This window comes from Perna viridis, chromosome 12 (genome assembly GCF_037379345.1).
Source record: "Perna viridis isolate PV_CMFRI_1.1 ecotype Kerala chromosome 12, ASM3737934v1, whole genome shotgun sequence".
Lineage (NCBI taxonomy): Eukaryota > Metazoa > Mollusca > Bivalvia > Mytilida > Mytilidae > Perna > Perna viridis.
In genome coordinates this window covers 32,301,867-32,321,843 of record NC_142456.1, presented here as the reverse complement: position 1 = coordinate 32,321,843, position 19,977 = coordinate 32,301,867, and the positions used below count along the sequence as shown (strand labels likewise).

The following is a 19,977-nucleotide window of genomic DNA, read 5'->3' as shown; positions in this document are numbered from 1 at the left end:
CCTAATGTGGGTCTCGGAGCATTTCCCAAATGAAGAGTATGAGTTTCCTTTATGCACATCTACACATCATATTTAACATATTACAGAAGTTAAATCATTTTTTTAAGGCACAGCTGCACTTATGAATATTTGGAAGCACAAACAAGTAGAAATAAACTTTCCATTGAAAAATTTTAATATTACAAGGTGTATAAGATTTTATTGGATTGACATTAGAAACAAAAATCAGTGCTTTACTGTCATTTTATCTTACTGACCCTTATCCTACTGGTGCACCTGGTCCATGCTAAAAGTTTTTAGTGGATTTTGGGTTGCTCATTTGCTTTTGTTACTTTGTATGTATTATTTTACTTACTTTATGTTCTTTGTTGTGTGTGTCTGTTTTCCATATCTGGTTTTTATCCCTGGATTACATTCTTTTGATTACCACTAGAACCTTGGTTCCCTTGATTACTCTTTGACTCCTCAAACAGCAAAAATATTTAAATTTTACAATGACAAGAAAAGTGACTCAAATAAGAAGTACTTGTACAAATGAACTTCTTAACCATAAAAATGAAATTGGTAACTCTATATATATATGTAAAAACAGTACTGGAATCCTTAGTGACAAATGACATAGTACCACAAAAAAGGGGACACCAAACAGCAACCAAAATTGTTTACAACTTAAACCCCATCTATATAAAACAACATACCACATTTGATATCAATTCATCCAAGGATTTAAGATTTATGTAATTCCAAAGGATTCTGGATGGACAGACCACCATGATCAACCACTAGTTAAAGTGGAATATATATTTTTTTCTCAAATACTGTTAATAGCACAAAAATGAAAAAGAAAATAAAAAATTCACATGCTTCACAACTTTAATATCATTTTGGCTAAAATTCAAATAGGAAGTTTCACATCTAGGTGGGAATCTATACCATGAATACAAGTATAAAATCAACAATTCAATTTCCTCATTCGAATAAGCTTTGGATTGATGCCAAGTTTTATTGACCTCATAGCCATTGCTCTGTTGAAGTGTCGCTGAGTTTTTACTTCTGTTGAATCATCAAAATTAGCCTCAATGGAAGTTATAACCCCAAATAAAACCCCAAGTACCAGAAGTAAAATTATAAACAATGTATACTGTGTAACAGATGGGCTTGGCGTTCCTTCCATTTCTCGTAAATTTGCAATTGCTGGCTGAAACCCTGGATTCAGATCAATTGCATGACGAAAATGTAATGCTGCTTCTTGATTATGTCCGTAGGCTTTTAAAATTTCACCCAATGTAAAATGCTGAAGCCAAGAATTGTGGTTTGTGGGTTGCATTACAAGTGACCTTCTTGTCAGAAATATAGCATCGTCCAAATATTGAAGATTAAAAAGTACTCTTGCTAGATTCAGGAGAACTTCTGCGTTGTTTGGTAATATTGATAAAGCTTTTCTAAAACATTCGATTGATTCCTGTGTATTGCCTTTTATTCTCCAGAAGTTACCAATCTGATTATGAATTGTTGCTGAATTGGGTTTCTGAAAAAAATAAAACAAGATTTGATTGATTGATTGATTATGGTTTAGTCCTATGATAGATATTTCATACATTTCGGGAATGGAATGATTAACCAATGTATTTGTCTGACTTGCTGATGATGTACATGTATTAAGAAGAAGAGGTCTACAGATATAGCCAATTGTTTACTGGCATAGCACAGCTCTTTCACCTTTTTCAAAAATATGAGAATACAAGCTCCTAGTGTCAGATTAGAGAAGGCCATTCAAGCTAAATGTCTTATTAAAAGCAGAAGTTTTACATTTTTACAAATAATAATAAAGAATGGCCGACTGATATTCTGAATATAATTAAAATAAAAATGATCCATTTCCAAATTTTAATCCCAATTTCTATAGTCCTGTCTAACAAAACTTAAATTCAGCACAGTGTTAAAACTACAAAATTTACTGTTACATCCAATAATTGTTCTCTCTTTAACATTCAATGATCCAGCAAAACTTAAAATCAAATGAATAGAGTTTAATAATAGTTTAATAATAGTTTAATTGTTTAAAAACTAAAACAAGCTATTGCTTACAGTTGCAAAATTATTTTTTTTGTGCAATTGAAATCTGACATTCAGCATTTGTATGTATATTTTGCATTTTCAATTTGATGGATTTTTTTTTCATAATTACAGTGAAAACTGACAAAATTAAGCCATTTTGGACAGTAAAATTTGCTTGGTTTAGACAGGTGTTTGGGTAATCAAAGTTCAAAAAACATCTAAATTGATTCAAAGAGAATCTTAAAAGTGTTTGGTTTAGACAGGATTTAAGATTATTAAGGGTTAGGTTTAGACAGATTTTCAGATCATCCAGTTTGGTTTAGACAGATTTTCTTATTCTGTTTTATTTGGACAGGATTTCAGATTATTCACTGTTTGGTTTAGACAGGTTTTCAGATCATCCAGTTTGGTTTAGACAGGTTTTCATATTCTGTTTTATTTGGACAGAGTTTTCAGATTATTCCGGGTTTGGTTTTGACAGATTACACTGTATTTGCCCATCATTTTAATTGTAAAGTGCAACATAAGTACTGGAGCACTGAAGTACAGGCTCATCTAAGAATCATGCAAGATAACTTTGTCAATATTCTAAATAACTTTAACCTGATTCAAATTAGCTACATGTATTATGATATATTACACTGCCTTACACTCTCTTATGTTAAGGAGAGCATAAGGCAGTATAGCATTTCATAACAGCTGTTCTAAAGTTGTCTTAATCTTGAGTTGACAATTTTCATCCTGATGGGGTTGTTGTCTCTTTGACATATTCACCATATCTATTCTCGCTATATTAATGTTAAAAATACCAATAAGAGTTGTATCAAAGGACGTAGAAGTTACAGGGTCTGATTTTAAAGATTATGCTATTTAATACCCAGGAGAAGTTAAATAACCAATTACAGTTGCCCAAAGGACAACCAAACTGTATGTATTAACCATGCTTAAACCTAAGCACAACCTGCAATTTGGGCAACTTAATTTTCATTAACTTGCACAATGTGACAAGGTTCACAAAATGTTAATGTCAAACCCTGTATTAGTCAAAACGCATTGGGTTTAGTTTAAGTTAAATTGTATAAATATTTCCCATCCTTTTAATCACAACAGATGCCTACAGGTATAATAACATTGAATTTTTATCGCCCTTTTCTAAACCTCCATTATTACTTTGAGTGCCACTAGTTCTGTAACAAGTGTAAGTTTTTGTAAGAATCAGGCAAAATGGGGAAAAATCAGAATAATGCAGGTCTAAAACCCACCAATCTGACAATATAGTTTCACTTGGGGATGATTTCTCTATATGAATAAGCCACTATTTGATCCCTGCATCACTGAATTTGTTCTGAAATTTTCAATAGAATGTTAGAAAAAAGTGATTTTTGAGTTATCTGCCCTTGACATTTTCATTTTTCAGTGCATTTCAATAAAATTATGTCTGAATTTACCAAAGTAATGCTGAAAATCTTGTTTTTTTTTCCTAGATTCTGATGGTGCAAATAGTCAAATTAAATTTTCAAAATGGTAGGTTTTTCATACCATGTTTTTCCTACTGCCTGATTCTTACAAAGACTGACACTTAAATCACTAATTAATGGAATGAATACATCAACACCATTATGAGGAAAGTTGGGCAGAATATGGGCATAACACTCCCTGCATGTTTCTTGGGTTAATCTGTACTACAGGCTCTAGGAATACAGAAATGATAGAAAGGAAAATTAGACCTTTAAATATGAAGAATGGCAATTACTTAACATGCATATTCAATTCTGAAGAGGAATTTAAATTTAGGCCAAAGAAAAAAAAACTTGTCTGTTTAAGGTTATCCTACCTACCCCATTTTCTCTGCATATCCCAGCACATTTTATTGGTATTTTTTTATGAAATGCTGCTAAACTACCATTTTTAGCTGAGCACCATTAAAAGTCAAGAAATCCTCACATCAGTGTCTATACGAAACCATTTTTTAAAAAAATTAAATATTTCTAACCTGCCTACCTACATGTATACTATTTTTTCATCAAATGTAACCTTAAACAAATATTTTTGTCTTGGCCTTACAAATGTATATATATTGGTAAGTACCTCTTTTAAAGTTTTCTTTAATTTATCTTCTAAGGAATTCATATCAACTTCTGAACTTTTACTGCCTTTCTTTTTGAATATGAGAGCCACTTCTGGTTCTGGTATGTGTGCATGTTCATTCCGGTTCGCTATTCCCCGTAAATGGTCATATTGTGTACTGTTCACAGGCTTTCCACAGGTAATCGTAGGCTTTTTACTTTCTCTTGTAGAAGGCTGCTTCCCTGGACTAAAACAAAAAAGCCAACATTTAAAAAAAACCAAAAGGGATATCGCATCAACAGAAAGAAACAATTCACCAAAGTTTCACAAAAATTGGTGGCAACATTTTTGAGATATTGTGCAAAATCTGACTGATGGACAGACAGGTGGACACTGGTATACCATAATACGTCTCATCTAGACTGACAGGTGTATAAAAACAACAATGCATGTGTACTTCATGTATTGGGAAAATGTCCTACAGGTACAAAAGGAATACTTTTTATTACAGTGACTGATTACCTGTGAAAAAGATACATCTAAGTGATGTTAGCACTGGTTTTTTTTTATTCTTGTGAAAATTGTAGCATGGATAAACTTTAAAAGATTACCTGATGTAAAATAAAACAATAATCATACATTTGTATTTCCCATGTTATTTACATGTAGAACTGTTTTTCCTAAATATATACTTTACTGAATGTCAATATAAACTACTGATTTCTGAAGTAAATACCATAAATGATAGTCAAACGGTATATACATGTAACTTCACACATATTTACAAATTTTGTTTTACTGTTTTCCCATCTTTTTAAAACCTGCCAAGTACATGTACTTCAACAGAGGATTATCCTACATGTACATTGTAATTAAACTCAAATGGAACTAATTTCACCTTCAGAAAATAATTTCCTTCATCAAAATATCAAGATTTTCAAAGCTAGACACCTTTTATCAATTTGAATTTTCCTACCAATTTTACTAGGTTAAAATCACTGCTCTTCACTTCCTGTTTATTAATCATAAAATATTGATGATAGGATGGAGATTTTGACTGATAATTGTATGAAATGGAACATGCTTAGCACATTAAATGGTTCTTGGCACATTACTGCAAGAACTTCATTCCTTAAATGCTAGTTCATTACTAAACATCCAGAAAGGAGTTCCTTATAACTTCATTTCATTTGTAGACTAGATCTTAATTCTATTTGCAGAAATAACTAAATATAACTGAGATGAACAATTGCCAGAAACATATTTACAGGTAATAAAAGAGGTATTGAATGATATAAAAGGAATTACATTTGGACTATATTTTTGTGTAGTGTTCCGAAACAGTAGGGAAGTTCCAGGCATATGAACCGGTGACGTAAGATAATTTGATAAATCATAAACCCCAAAAATGGGGAGAGTCCTAATAACACTAACAATTCTTGAACTGGCAAGGGATCAAATTTGTGAAATTTCAATCTCTAAGGACCATTGAAATTTCCCTCAAGTTGTCATGATTAGTTTGAATCTTTGAAAAGTGTCAGACTTTCCAATCATGGAAGTAAATTTGAACACCTGACATCTTTCTAAAAATACAATTAGCAGCACTGTCATGACCATAAAAACAACGTACCATAATTAATTAGGAGTCAAACTAGAGGCCACCAGGAGCCTGAATGGCTCAATGATTCATTTTAAGTCTTTCAAGGAGTCATTCCACAAATTCAAGCCATTGATACTTAGTTGGCTTAACGATCATTTCATCAACCATCAATTAAAAGTTCTTACTATCTATTATAGTTTTCAAGATATTCGCTAAAAACTACCAAAAAAAATCATTTTTCACCTTTTAAGGGAATTAACTCTAACAAGGAGTCATTCTACAACTTTGATCCAATGGATACTGCAAGCTGAAGTGGAAAGTCACAGTACATGTATGTCTTATAGTTTTTGAGAAATTGTTGACTTGACTCATGTGGTCTAGAAATAGCAATGGTGGCCATGTTTACAACTGATTTATATACAATCAAAATATTTTTCAATGGACAAAAAAACAAAAAAAAACAAAAAAAACAAGAAGATACCCTAAGGATGATGGTGACCAAGTTTGGTAATAATCCACTGAGTGGTTTCTGAGGAGAAATTTTTAAGGAAAAGTTAACAGACAGATGACAAAAAAACCTATGTAATGGAAATAGCTCATTCAGCCATGAACATGTAACTGAACATAATTTAGCAAAATGGAATTTTTACTGAACTTTATGTCAAAAAATTCTCTATTATATTTTCACTGGATCTAATTTTGCAGTTGATGGCAGTACTGTTTGAAAACCCATTTATCTCGAGCCATTCAAGGTAAAGATACAATGTACATGTACAGGTAAAGTTATCAAAATCATACCTTAACATTTACACTTTTGGCCACTACTGGTAACTGAAAATTAGACTACGGTACCACAAAATTTTAGATTTTATGGCACCTACATGAAAAAAAATCTCAATTTTAAGAACTCTTTTTGTCATGGATAAATTGTCAATTTATAAGTTATTTCTAACCACTTGCTAAAAACTTTACCAAAATCTTGTCTTTCTAGTCTGAATATATATCCTGTTTTTCAAAAACTAAGGTCAATTGCCAGAAAATTGTTCCACTTAGATTTGAGATCTTGTTCTGTTAACACATTCTACATTTGTGTGACACATAATTTGACAACCATTAAGAAACTGTCTCATGCATATATGTGTACAGTATATGTATAGAAAATACATTTAAATGTACAGTGTACTATTGTACATACATTGTTTAAACTGACTTTTTCAAGGTTCATGTTTTTTAACATTAATCAAAGGACCACACAGTCATTCAATATCTACTAATGTTCAGTGAAAAAAATGCTTCAATTAACAAAAAAATAACTTATCATCAGAGTTTTATTAACTTAAGGGCAAATTGTCTTGATTTGATACAGTGCAGTTAGTCATAAAATGATTTTTATAAGTTTGAGCCTATCAAAGCAGGTTGACCCTAACCTCTGACTTTGTTGAATTGGAGTAGCCCAAGGTGCATGTACATGTAAATACCAGTGAAATCCTCTATTGTTCAACAAGGTCAGAGGTTAGGATCAGCCCCCTTTAACATTTTGTTGATAAGAACATGATGTGCTGTACTACTGTGAGAGTATTATTGTTCGTGGGGTACCAATTTTTGTGGTTTTCGTGGGTTTGGTAAACCATGAAATTTGGTTCCCAACGAAGAGGAAGTTTCCCTATGAAAGAGTTGTCAAATCTATGAATTAAAGAATCTACGAACTGATAACTTTTCCCTAAACCACGAAAATTGGTACCTATGAATAAAAGTACTTTCACAGTAATCACTTTTAGTCTTGTTTTTTCTTTGTTTGCTCTTAAGGGAAGCTAAGGCCTAATAAAAAAAATTATGTGGTTCCAGTCACTTCTTTGAATAACATAGGGTTGTACAGGTACATGCAAGTTTGAAAATTATTTTTGTTAATATTTTTATTTTTGTAAACAAGTTGTAAGGTTGCCTAAAAAGATGAAAGCCTAAGTTTTCAATGAAAATATCAATTACACTAGATAAACATCACAAATAGGAATGAAACATCAACAGGCAGTAAATTTCTGATTTTCAGTTGTCTCATGGCCACAGCTTCAAAAAAAATACACAGTCATTGTTGTTTTCTATAATACATTTGTGGCAGAGTCAAGTTTTGTACATATTTTTATTAATTGTCATGTTAATTATAGTTTAGTATTTCATTAATTTTATTCTTAATTAAATTTATGAAATTATGTTTTCAGCTGATTGAATCTACCTGATTACAGTTAATTTATAGTATTCATGTTTTCAGCTGATAGTATTCTCCTGATAGCCTTAATTTAGTAATTCTAATCTTGTAATAATTATTTTCAGAGTAGTAATGTATAACAGTACTTTTGGTTATTTATTTCTATTGGTCAGTTTTGGTGACAGGAATTGTGGGACAGTCATGTGTCATATTTTAGGCGGGAATCCTTTGTCTTTGTTTTGGTCACTTGAATTTATATGTTTTGACTGATGGAAGCCATTATTTTGTTTGTTTAACTCATATTTTGGACTTCTTATTATGGATAGTTTCCTATTCTTTTGAAGGTTAGTCTTATTACTTCAATCCTTTATTAACATATCTATGAAACCTTATTTTAACTGGTTTGAGTTGTGAGATTGAGAGTTATAAATGACATAGTGTGAATGGCTGATTGATTGTATGAAAAGTGTGTGTGACTTGATAAAACTTTTAAACTTATATATTAAACTGCATAAAGTAACTAATACAGATAAATCAATTAAATCTGGTATATAAATTATTTGATTGTTGTAAATAATTTATAAATAATGGTTAAAATGATAATTTTGACATAAAAACCATTAACTAGGATTTTATCATATTGAATGAGTGTTTGATTATGATTTTAATACTTAAATAAGCATATAAACTCAATATGTAAATAACTGGATAAATAGACAAGGGAGATAATATTTTTGTCCATTTTTGATTAGATTTTTTTAGTAGCTTAATATTTATATCTTCAGGTGGATACAGTGTACGTTATTACTGTGTACTATGTAGCCGATTATCTTGGGTTGTAAACCTAACCTTTGCAAAACCTGCAAGGTATGTTTTGTTGTACTTGTGTGTGCTTTTGCTTTGCTTATGTATTGTTTATTAACATAGTGTAATGTTGCTTTAACATTTGCTTTTGCTTAACTAATATGTTATTTTATATTTTTACTACACAACATTTAAAACAAGATCGAATACAGCAAATATATTATTTACTGTGATGTGCAGATGCATTCTTTAAGATGTGCATTTAACTATGTAAAACAAGTATAAATTACAATCAGAATGCATCATACTCATTTTGAACAGATTCGATATTACCGTATACATTTTTAATATATTCATATTTGGTAATTATGGGAATATTGTACTTTTCCTGTATCATATATAATTACTAGATTTATAAGGTATTTTATAGTAATTGTTGAATAGATAGTTAGAATATCTTTATTGTTATTTCAGGGTTTTATAACCATACTTTCTTTGAATGAATAAAGAACCTATTAGAACCTGAGATAGTGTTTATTGTTTTCTAAAGACCGTAAAATACAGCATTGTCACACATTGTAAATATGTATCCAATCCTGAGAAATAACAAAAATATGGATTACCAGAAGATGGTAGGCTCAGTCTGGTTTTTATTATATTATTTTCTTATTTCAGCACACAGAAGAGTCTAGGGTCGGCAGTAAAAAGCAGGGTTGGATGGGTGACTGGAATCATACATATTTTTTTATTTGGCCTAAATGGTAAAGTGAAAATAAAGAACCTGATATTATGGGCCAAAAAAATTCTGCAAAATGGTAAAAAGGGGTTTCTGACATATGAATACTCAAACTCCTGTGATAATGTTACATATTATAACAAACATGTGAAATGCTGGACTATGATTTGGGTGGACAAAGCAGCATTGAGACTGATAGGAGATATGAACAGGTCTCATAAAAATGTTCAAGTATTATTAATTAGAAACATGCATTCACAGAATGTTGTTTTAGTGTAACAAATTAAACTTCTTTCAATAAGTAAACAAAGCAGTGAAACCTGTCTAAACTAAGCCCACTTTAGGACTTTAAAAATTACCTAGTTTAAGCAGGTGTTTGGTTTGTCAAGGTTCAAAATATATTTAAAATGATATAAAAGAACTTTAAAAAAAGTGTTTCAGACTGGTTTCCTAACTTTACAGCTGAGGCATGATTCACTGAAAATGTTTGTATGTACATCGTGCACGTGATTCCCAGGATTGACTTACTCTGTTTTGTTCTGTTTATTTTTCTCTTCTTTCTTTTTTTGTTCGGCTGCTGCATTCTTTTTTCGTTTATCTACTTTCCATTCACCATTTTCATACATTTTGTCTGTCAAAATGTTCATCAAGTCATCTTGGTTTTGTGAATCTGATGTTTCATCCGTTGCCTGGACCACTTTACCTTCATCGATGTTTAGTTTCCAGTGATTTGATCCGACCCTCGTGTTGCTGTTGACAATATGCAGAGAAATTATGTATAAGGCCATGTAAGAGATCCCCGGAAGATCTGTCGACATTTTGAGCACTGTTAACGATCAAAACAAACTAATTCTAATTCAATTCTAATGACATTTCCCTCGTAATATTGATCACAAATTGATGTTGACAATATGGAGATAAGAAATATCTGTTTGGTTGGCGCAATGTAAAATCTAGAGAGTTACGATGTGAGGCGTGACTAAACCATGAAATGTTACGGATAGGAAAGAAAGTTTTAACCCGGGATATACGAATAGGTTACATCACAGAACTGCATTTAAATGTCACTGGTAACATGCATGACAAACTTGAATGAAAATGGTTAAAATTTGAAATATATTTGGTCCGATATGTTTAAAAATATATTAGTATAGACATGTATTATATTGGAGCAGCGTGCCTAAAACCATATCATGTACTGACATTTTAATTTTCGCATATTTTATGGTTCTTTTGATATTTTTACTTTTAAGTTGCTACATAATTGCTTATCATTTCTATTGCGTAATATAGTATAGTGCTATGTCTATAGACTCCTTTTATTCATTTGCGTCATGTTTATAAATGTCTGTTTATTTTTCATTTAATTCAATGTCATATTATAAGTATGGATGCATTCAAATCATTCACTTAACGTCCGTTATAAAAAGCTCTTGCATAGCTTATTTATGTTGTATTGTTATTACTACTAAGGGGGGGTTAAACGTCCTTGACTACCCTGTCAGGTCTCGCACGGACGGTGTATTGTTATTAAACTTTCTGACTATAAATAAAGCTTATATTTAATTTGCGGGGGTTTGAGGTCTATGTTACTATGGTTTTGGTCCAATCAGAATAGCTGTTTTCCTGTTTATCTTTTATAAAAAAACCATGACCCAGTTACTTTACTCTTTTTTACTAACATACATTTAAAAAAAAAACCTGTTAATTGGATTCTATTTGTCATTATTGTGTGTAGATTCATTTAGGACGGCGTAAGCCACCCTTTTAAATTGAGAAAAATCTTGACTCGCTTAATTTCGCTCTGCTTTTAATTCTATTAAACTGCAACATGAAAACGTGGATCGTACATGTTGAAGTATCTATACTGTCACTTTGCATTAATACGCCTTTAATGTAAGTAGAATAGATGTGGCGAATTGGTCAAAACGACAACAACGCCACCGGGATGAACAATTTCAGGCCATGGCCACCCTTGGTCAACAATGAACGACGAGGAAACTTACAACTAAGATTAACATTCATCCTAGGATAAGAAAAAGGCACACACCAAAATCTAGGATCAATGACATAACAACACGCAGGATAATCGATGATATAAATCGCGTGTAAAATGTTGAAATACCAAACACATGTAATATCCTTGTTTTGTACCGGGTATCAGCTATCACTATAATTATATGTGTATTGATTGCTTATTGATGTTATCTACATGCACATGTCAGTTTAATTATACAGGGTTAATATATCCTGTTTGATACTAACAATTGCATTTGTCTATGGTAATCCAACTCTACGATACTTAGTATACTAAACATGTTTTTCTTTGTATATTACATGTATGAAATTTCTTCAAGGATACAATTTTATCAATATTTATTGGAGAAAAGTTAGAGTGAATTAATCAATCAATACCGCGCAGAAGTCCAGGGCTCTCCCCTTTTCTTGGAATATTTTCTAAAGTTTATGTTAAATGGGCAAATCATTTACCAAAGACAGCATAGAACCCCGCTTTTATTACATTCTGGATCGAACTTCCATTTTTCATAAAATACTGGGTACCCATATCATATACATGTAACGTACTAGATTTTATAGGCAATATCAGAAATAATTTCCTCTGTTGGTAGCAAACGGGATTTTTCTCCTAAATAGCTGACCCCATAATACATTATATAACAGTGGATGTTCCAGTGGAGGTGCAGGCACCCCCACTTTTTGGAAAATTTGTCATTTTCATGTGTAAAATTTACAAAAAGTGACAATGTCCTAGCACACACACACCCCCCCCCCCTTTCTGAGAAACATCGGCTGGCACCCACTCCCTTTTCAAGGAGTCTAGACTCTGTCCTGTATTCAGACTCCTTCGATGGACAAAAAAAAATATCAGTTTTTGTCATGAGGATATTTAAGGGGGGATGACACATTTGCAAATTAAAGTTTAAAACAAACGTAAATATATTTCAATCAATAGATTTAATATGTAGATATATTTGGTGTGTTCCCCGAACGCCTACTGGATTAAAACAACATCTCATTAGGTATAGGGATTAAGAGGCCTCCCAAGGGGTGTGTAATTATTAATTTACCTGTAAAATTACCTGTAATTGAAAAGTAGACATTCATAATTTAATAATGTGTAGTGATGGACCCTTCATTTTAGTATAACATTTATATAATTTTCTATATCTATATATAAAATAAGAATAGCATTGTAGATTTGCAATAAACTATATTTCATATAAATAAATAAAAGCTAACAACATTATTCATGATGTTTAAAAAATAATAGAAAATTTAATATTTTGCAATAATTATTTTCAAAGTAAGCATTATCTAACAGTTATTATACTGAGCAAATATTTAGAAAAAAAAATAGATAATTCATAAAACAAACTAAGTGGTCCAAGCTTTGCACAATTTGAAGCAATTAAGCAAATAATTAAATGATTAAAGTCTGGAACTTAACAAGCTGCCTGTAATTGCTGTCCAGTGATTGGTGTTCATCATGTCAGCTTATGTGAACAGCACAAGCTCTAAAGTTGTATAAAGGGGACTGAAAAATGTAAATTCCTCATTCAACGTCGAACAATGGCAAATGCACAACTGAATGTAAAGTTCATAACTAACAGAAAAGGGGACCAGAACCTAGCCTTAGATGGTTTCTTATACAGAGTTAACCGCAGGACACCTGACAAGGTGTTTTGGAGGTACATAGTTCTAGGTTGTTCAGCCTCATTATCAACAGCTAACAACATACCCACTGGTTTTGGAAGGCAACCACATAGTCATGTAGCAGATCATGCAGAAGTTTTTTCAAAACAGATTATGTAATTTTCTTAAAGTCAAAAACTATAATTTGTACTGCTTACAGGATACACACTTTGTAACTGAAAATGAATCTATTATTTGATCTGTTTGGGGGTATGAGTGTTTTTCTCACCCCTAACTTCTAATTCACGAGGTGTAGCTATTTTAGTAAATAATAATGTAGAATTTAAAATATGGAAAGAGAAAAAAGATCGAAATGGTAACTTTTTAGCCTTAGATATAAGTATTAATGGTACCAGACTTACATTATTGTCATTATATGGTCCAAATCAAGATATACCAGGATTTTTTGATAATGTTATGTCAATTATTTGATTTGTGGTGATTTTAATCTTGTTTTGAATCCAACTATTGATTGTTTTTAACTATTTACATATTAATAATCCAAATGCTAGAATGAAGGTTTTAGAAATTATAGATCAGTGGAATCTTGTAGATCCATTCAGGGAGATATATCCAAATATGAGACGTTATACTTGGAGAAAAAGAACTCCTTTAAAGCAAGCTAGGTTAGATTTCTTTTTGATACCAGATTCTATGCTTATACATTCAAAAACATGTAAAATTGAACCAAGCTATAGGTCTGATCACTCAATGGTTACTTTAGAATTAGAATTCAATCCTTATGTGAGAGGTAAAGCCTATGGAAGTTCAACAATTCCTTATTATATGACTTAGAATATTTTAATTGTGTTAAAGAAAAAATTATGGATGTTAAAAAAACAGTATTGTGCTCCAGTATATAATATGGAAAATTTACATATGATAAAGGATGAAAATATACAGTTGACAATTAATAGTCAGCTATTTTTAGAAACCTTATTATTTGAAATAAGAGGTAAAACTATCTCTTATGCTAGTTATAAGAAAAAACAAAAGAATAATTTAGAATCTGAACTTTTAAAAGAAATTGAAAAACTGGAGTCACAATCAATTATTAATTTTTTAGAGTTAGATAATAAAAAGACTGAATTGGAAGCTCTGAGGAAAAAAAAATGAAGGGTAAATTAATTAGATCAAGGTCTAAATAGATAGAAGAAGGGGAAAAACCAACAAAGTATTTTTGTGGACTTGAGTCTAGAAATTTTGCTAATAAGATTATACCTAAAATAGAAAAGGAAGATGGTACTATTGTAACAGATCAATTTGATATACTGACAGAAACAAAAATTTTTTATACAGAATTATATCGTTCTCGAGATGATCCGTTGAATACTTATAACCTAACTGATCTTGAAAATGATCTACAGGATTTGAGTTTCAATAGATTATCTGAAGATGAAAAGAATTCTTTAGAAGGAGAGATAACTATCACAGAAGCCAGTGAGGTTTTGAAAAATATGAAGAATGACAAATCACCTGGCTCTGATGGTTTTTCTACAGAATTCTTTAAATTTTTCTGGAGAGACTTATATGTTTATGTTTTAAATTCACTAAATTATGGGGCAATGATGGGAGAGTTATCAGTTACACAGAAACAAGGTATTATTACTTGTCTTCCTAAAGACAATAAGCCAAGACACTTTTTAAAGAACTGGCGTCCTATTTCTCTACTAAATACAGTATATAAAATTGGTTCAGGGGTTATTGCTAGAAGAATTAGAAAAGTTTTAGACAAATTGATAGACTTAGATCAAACTGGGTTTATAAATGATTGGTTTATAGGAGATAATATCAGATTGATTTATGATATTTTGCAATATACCGAAGAAAAAGATATACCTGGTTTGTTATTGTTAATAGATTTTGAGAAAGCGTTTGACTCTGTGTCATGGAGCTTTCTATTAAATGTTTTGAGTTTCTTTAATTTTGGAGACTCTATTATACAGTGGGTCAAAGTATTTTACCAAAACATTAACTCTGCCGTTATACAGGGTGGGAACTTATCTGATTTTTTTCAAATCGGTCGAGAATGTAGACAGGGGGATCCTTTGTCTTCCTACCTCTTCATTCTGTGTGCAGAAATACTTGCTATCAGAATTCGGGGTAACAAAAATTTTTCTGGTATTCAGGTTTTTGAAGTAGATCATAAACTGTCTCAATATGCCGATGACACATCATTGATATTGGACGGATCTGATAAATCTTTAAATGCAGCTATGCAAGAGCTAGATTGGTATGCAAACATATCTGGGCTTAAAATTAATTTTAATAAAACCCAGGTTGTTTGGATGGGCAGCAAAAAGTATAGCGAAGATGTGCTTTGCCCTGAAAGACATTTGTCTTGGGGAGCAACAACTTTCAAATTACTAGGTGTATATTTTGATGTTAATCTTGTTAATATGATAGCTATGAACTATGATGAAAAGTTGGTTAAGATTAAAAGTCTAATTAACACATGGTCGAAGAGAAATTTGACTGTCATTGGTAAAATATCAGTTGTTAAAACTCTGATATTACCAATTCTTAACCATCTTATATTAACATTACCACGTCCAAAAAGTGTGGTCATAAATAAAATAAATGGCCTTATTTACTCGTATATTTGGAATTCACCTACAGGCAGGGTAAAAAAGGAGATTTTACAAAAAAATCATGCTGAAGGTGGACTGAAAATGATAAATATTGCATGTTTTATGGATGCATTAAAATCCACCTGGTTTAGAAAAGTTTTCAATTCTGAGAGTAAATGGCTTAATATATTATATTCTATTGTTGATAGAGAAAAACGTTTAAAATGTGGGAATGGATATGCAGTGTCAGTAAAATGTAAAAATATGTTTTGGAAAGATGTATTTAATGCTTGGAACAGTATTATTGAAAAAGATAAAGATGATAGCTGGAATTTTTTTGTTACTAGTCCCTTGTGGTGGAATAAAAATATTATTGTTGGTAATAAACCTGTATTTTATGAGGATTTTTTTCAAAAAGGTATTATCTTTGTAAATGATATTTTGAAAGAAGATGGATGCTTTTTGTCTAATTTAGAAGTTCAGCAGAAATTTGCTATTAATATTGATACTATGAAGTATAATAGTTTAATATCTGCACTAAGACAGACAAAGAGATCTTTTGTGTACAATGATGATAATGTTGTATGTTCATTCTGTCCGAATTATATTAAATTGTTTATGAAGAGTAAAAAAGGCACAAAAGATATGTATTCTGTGTTGATAAAAAATAATTGTGTGCCTTGTGGACAACAAAAATGGGGGGACATATTGGATATTAATGATCAAGAATGGAAGGATATTTTTAAACTTCCATTTTTAGTGACAAAAAACACTAAACTCCAATTGTTTCAATTTAGAATAAATCATTACATAACTGCAACAAATAAATATCTTTTTAGAATACAAATTACAGATACTGCAAATTGTACTTTTTGTGATGAAGAGGTTGAGACTATAGAACATTTATTTTGGAACTGTGAAAAAGTTCAGAATTTTATCCTGGAAATTGATTTTTGGCTTATCAGCATCCCCTTTACTAAAAAGAATTTTTTGTTGGGAGATACTTCTAGAGGCAGAAGAAGTCTAGTTTTTAATCTTTTCTTTCTCAAAATTAAACAATTCATATACAATTGAAAACAGTTATCTTTACAAGCATTTAAAAACATTGTCAAAGATTTATATAACATTGAAAAATCTATTGCTGTCAGAAATAACAAACTAGAGCAATTTAATGAATTGTGGAATATTTTCACTGTTATATTATGAAAACTAATTTATATATACTTAGATTTCATTCTAAATGATGAAACAATAAATAACATATGTACAATGGCCAACAGATAGATTAAGAAATTTACCAGGGAAACAAAAAAATCTTGTTTTTTTTATTATTAATTTGTTTTTTTTTCTCTCTTTCATGTGGTTTTTTAATTTTGTGCCAAATCCTAATTATCTATTTTTTTTTTCAATTAAACAAACTGCTTTCAAATCTGTATGTTTGTTAATAAATTACATTTTTATTGCTCTAGACTTATCTATCTGTGGTTTACACACATCTGTTGTGATGTGTGTAAATATTATTATTGAAAACCATGTATGTACTAACAAATACTAACATCTGTGTATATTTTGATATTATTGCTACTAATGTTAATGAACCGGGATAAGGTACCGGTACTCGATGTTTTCAAACTAACAAATGTACAGTTTTCAATAAAATAAAATAAAATAATTGGTCAGACCAATCCCTACTATATTCACAGAAGAACTCAACAAACTTCGAGACGACGAGTGGGATGATACTACTAGAGAAGTCGTTGAACATCTGCCCACTTTCAACTCCGCTAAGTCATCACTTTACAGAGCTCGTTTCTATGTGTGTCATACATGTATGTTTCTATGAATACTTGAAGCAATAGTTGCTTGCTTTTTTTAATGTATAAAAATGTGGAATAAAGTTCATATCTTAATATTTTTTTTAAATATTACAAAATACTACCAAACAGTCTATACTAAAGAAAATATTTTTATGTCACCTTTTTACGTATCTTCCAAATGTTCTGGTAGAAGTGGCCACTTTATAAGAACAATTAATAAGTAAGAAACTAAATGAAAATTTAAAAAAAAAATCAAATTAAGGAAATGTCTTTTTTTTTACTTATCAGACATTAATATGCAAACATAATATAAAAATATTCAATTTCATTATTAATGATATAAAGGGTATGATGAAGTACAAATTTTAAAAATTTTCAATTGATAATTTCACTAAAACTCAGATATGTGTAAACCGTGAGTTTATTTCCCGTGACTTTTTTTTCTGTGACTTTTTATAACTTTTTTGTGTGACTTTTGTTCCTTAACTCGTTTATAACTGTTGCTGATATATGAAAATGGGTTACCTGCTCTGAACATGAGCTAAGTTTTTGAATGCTAAAATAATGAATCTTTAAGAACCCAAAGAACCCCTTGTCTTTGGGTGTATATTTCATATATTTATATTGAAATATACATGTACACTGTTTTGGTATATACATTAAGTGATTGTGTCATAACCCTATATCACACCCTACATGTCATGTATCGTTGAAATGTATGATATAATGAACATGGCGTGTCAAAATCTGTATCATATGCCGTATCAACACTCGACCAATACCTTAGCCTATATCACCCCTCGGGCCAGTGGCCCATTTCTAATATATAGTGGTTTCGTGTTGATACCGTATGTGATACAGATTTTTACATGTAATATCGTACTCGGCATCCCGAAAAGCGAATGTTAATATCAGTTTTTACATGTTCTGAAGTATCAATGACTTGAATTACCAATCGATCCAAGAAAGATAATTCAAGTGATCTGAGTGGGTTACAAAGGTCGCTTTATTTAGTTCAATTTCTAATACTCATAATTAGGACATGACAGTCACACTGAGAGCAAATGTGAAGAGCTCATGTCACGTGCATGAATTCGAATTTATCATGTGAACATTATATACTCTCCACTCTGAATCGTGGCAATGATTTCGTCTTTCCGAGAGTAAAGTAAAACGGGGAGTGTAATATAAAATCCCTGAATGAAATGAACTTTAAAGTAGTCTAATACTTTTCTTTCTGGAAAGATATACCCGGTAACTCGAATAGGAAAGATACAAAATGTATACTTGTGTTTTTGGTATTATATAACAGAAGGATGATTATGTATATCATTGGGTAGACTCCAATGATTTCAAGTTTTTTTTTTCATATACTAGTAATCACAGCAAAATTAATTCTAAATAAAACTTTGTCAACAATCATTTCTAATTGGATGTTCCAACTCCCATCCTCAGGGATCATAACTCCCATGTTTGTGACTATCTACCTCTGTAGGCCTATTCATCCTTTTCAGATAGTCAAATGTGAGTCTTGTTTAGATTATATTGTCAAGCCACTTATTTGAGATGGAGTGTAGTTCAAAATTACGTTTGGCACGTCAACTGCATTTTCAACAACACAATACTGTATAAATGGAAATATAGCCAACTGCATGTTTGATATTGGACGATATGTGGTTATCAATTAGATATATAAAGATTCGGTTAATAATTGTTTCCCCAAGGAACACAGGCCGAGATACATATAAATGCATGGTTGTTTTCTGTCGCAAAGATTCCAATGTCTGAACGCCATGTACGTACGTACCTCTTAATTTGCTGTCATCAATAACTTAAAATTGTTGAAATAATCAATTTAAAAAGGCACCTCCGTGTTTAAATGGTTAAAAACTAATGAAATTAAACATGTACATCTGCACTTTAGATTAGATTAGATTAGAAATACACCGCTCTATCACTTTTTCCAGTTGAGGGCGGTTATATTAAGTAGACACACGAAGGCGGTCGCCGCTGACTTTAAAACTTAGCGAATGACCAGACGTATAAATTGTAACACCGTTATTTTTTTCTGTTCAGTTCCGGATCTAGGGAGGTCTGGAGCTCATCATTTTTTGTTGGAATAACATGTAAATTTTATGTAAATTTTGGCAATAAAATCGCCCAAAACAGCACAGGATCCCGCTTTTATAATTTTCTGGATCGGAACTCCCATTTTTTTTTAATAAAATACTGTGCTCCCTCTGCTTGTGTGAGTGTCGTGTCTGTGCTTTATGATGCTCTGTTCTTGCGCTCTGGTTAACCAATTAAAACGCATGGGCGGATTTGAAAAGTATAGGTGCCAGTCGAGAATCATCAGAAAAGGGGGTGCTATGACATTATTTGGTATTTTTGTAAATTTTACACACGAA

The 19,977-nt window shown here is 31.2% G+C and overlaps 1 protein-coding gene and 1 long non-coding RNA gene across 2 annotated transcripts; one reads left to right on the top strand and one right to left on the bottom strand.

Moving 5' to 3' along the window:
• Positions 1–855: 855 nt before the first annotated feature.
• On the bottom strand, positions 856–10,429 carry LOC148602063 (uncharacterized). Its single transcript, XM_088555576.1, has 3 exons — positions 9,997–10,429; positions 4,147–4,372; positions 856–1,528 (listed from the first exon to the last, which is right to left on the bottom strand). The coding sequence occupies exons 1-3, from the start codon at positions 10,284–10,286 to the stop codon at positions 953–955; spliced, it is 1,092 nt and encodes a 363-aa protein (XP_088411702.1). The 5' UTR covers positions 10,287–10,429; the 3' UTR covers positions 856–952.
• Positions 7,840–9,258, top strand: LOC148602064 (uncharacterized). Its single transcript, XR_015917167.1, has 2 exons — positions 7,840–8,795; positions 9,207–9,258. It is a non-coding gene; the product is annotated as an uncharacterized LOC148602064 (long non-coding RNA).
• Positions 10,430–19,977: the final 9,548 nt, after the last annotated feature.

Excerpts from the sequence above, each read along its gene's own strand:
- LOC148602063 (XM_088555576.1), bottom strand. The coding sequence starts at position 10,286 with ATGTCGACAGATCTTCCGGGGATCTCTTACATGGCCTTATACATAATT. Across the intron at positions 4,373-9,996 it reads AATAAACAGAACAAAACAGA|TCCAGGGAAGCAGCCTTCTA; the intron begins GTAAGTCAATCC and ends TTTTTGTTTTAG. Across the intron at positions 1,529-4,146 it reads TAAAGAAAACTTTAAAAGAG|AAACCCAATTCAGCAACAAT; the intron begins GTACTTACCAAT and ends TATTTTTTTCAG.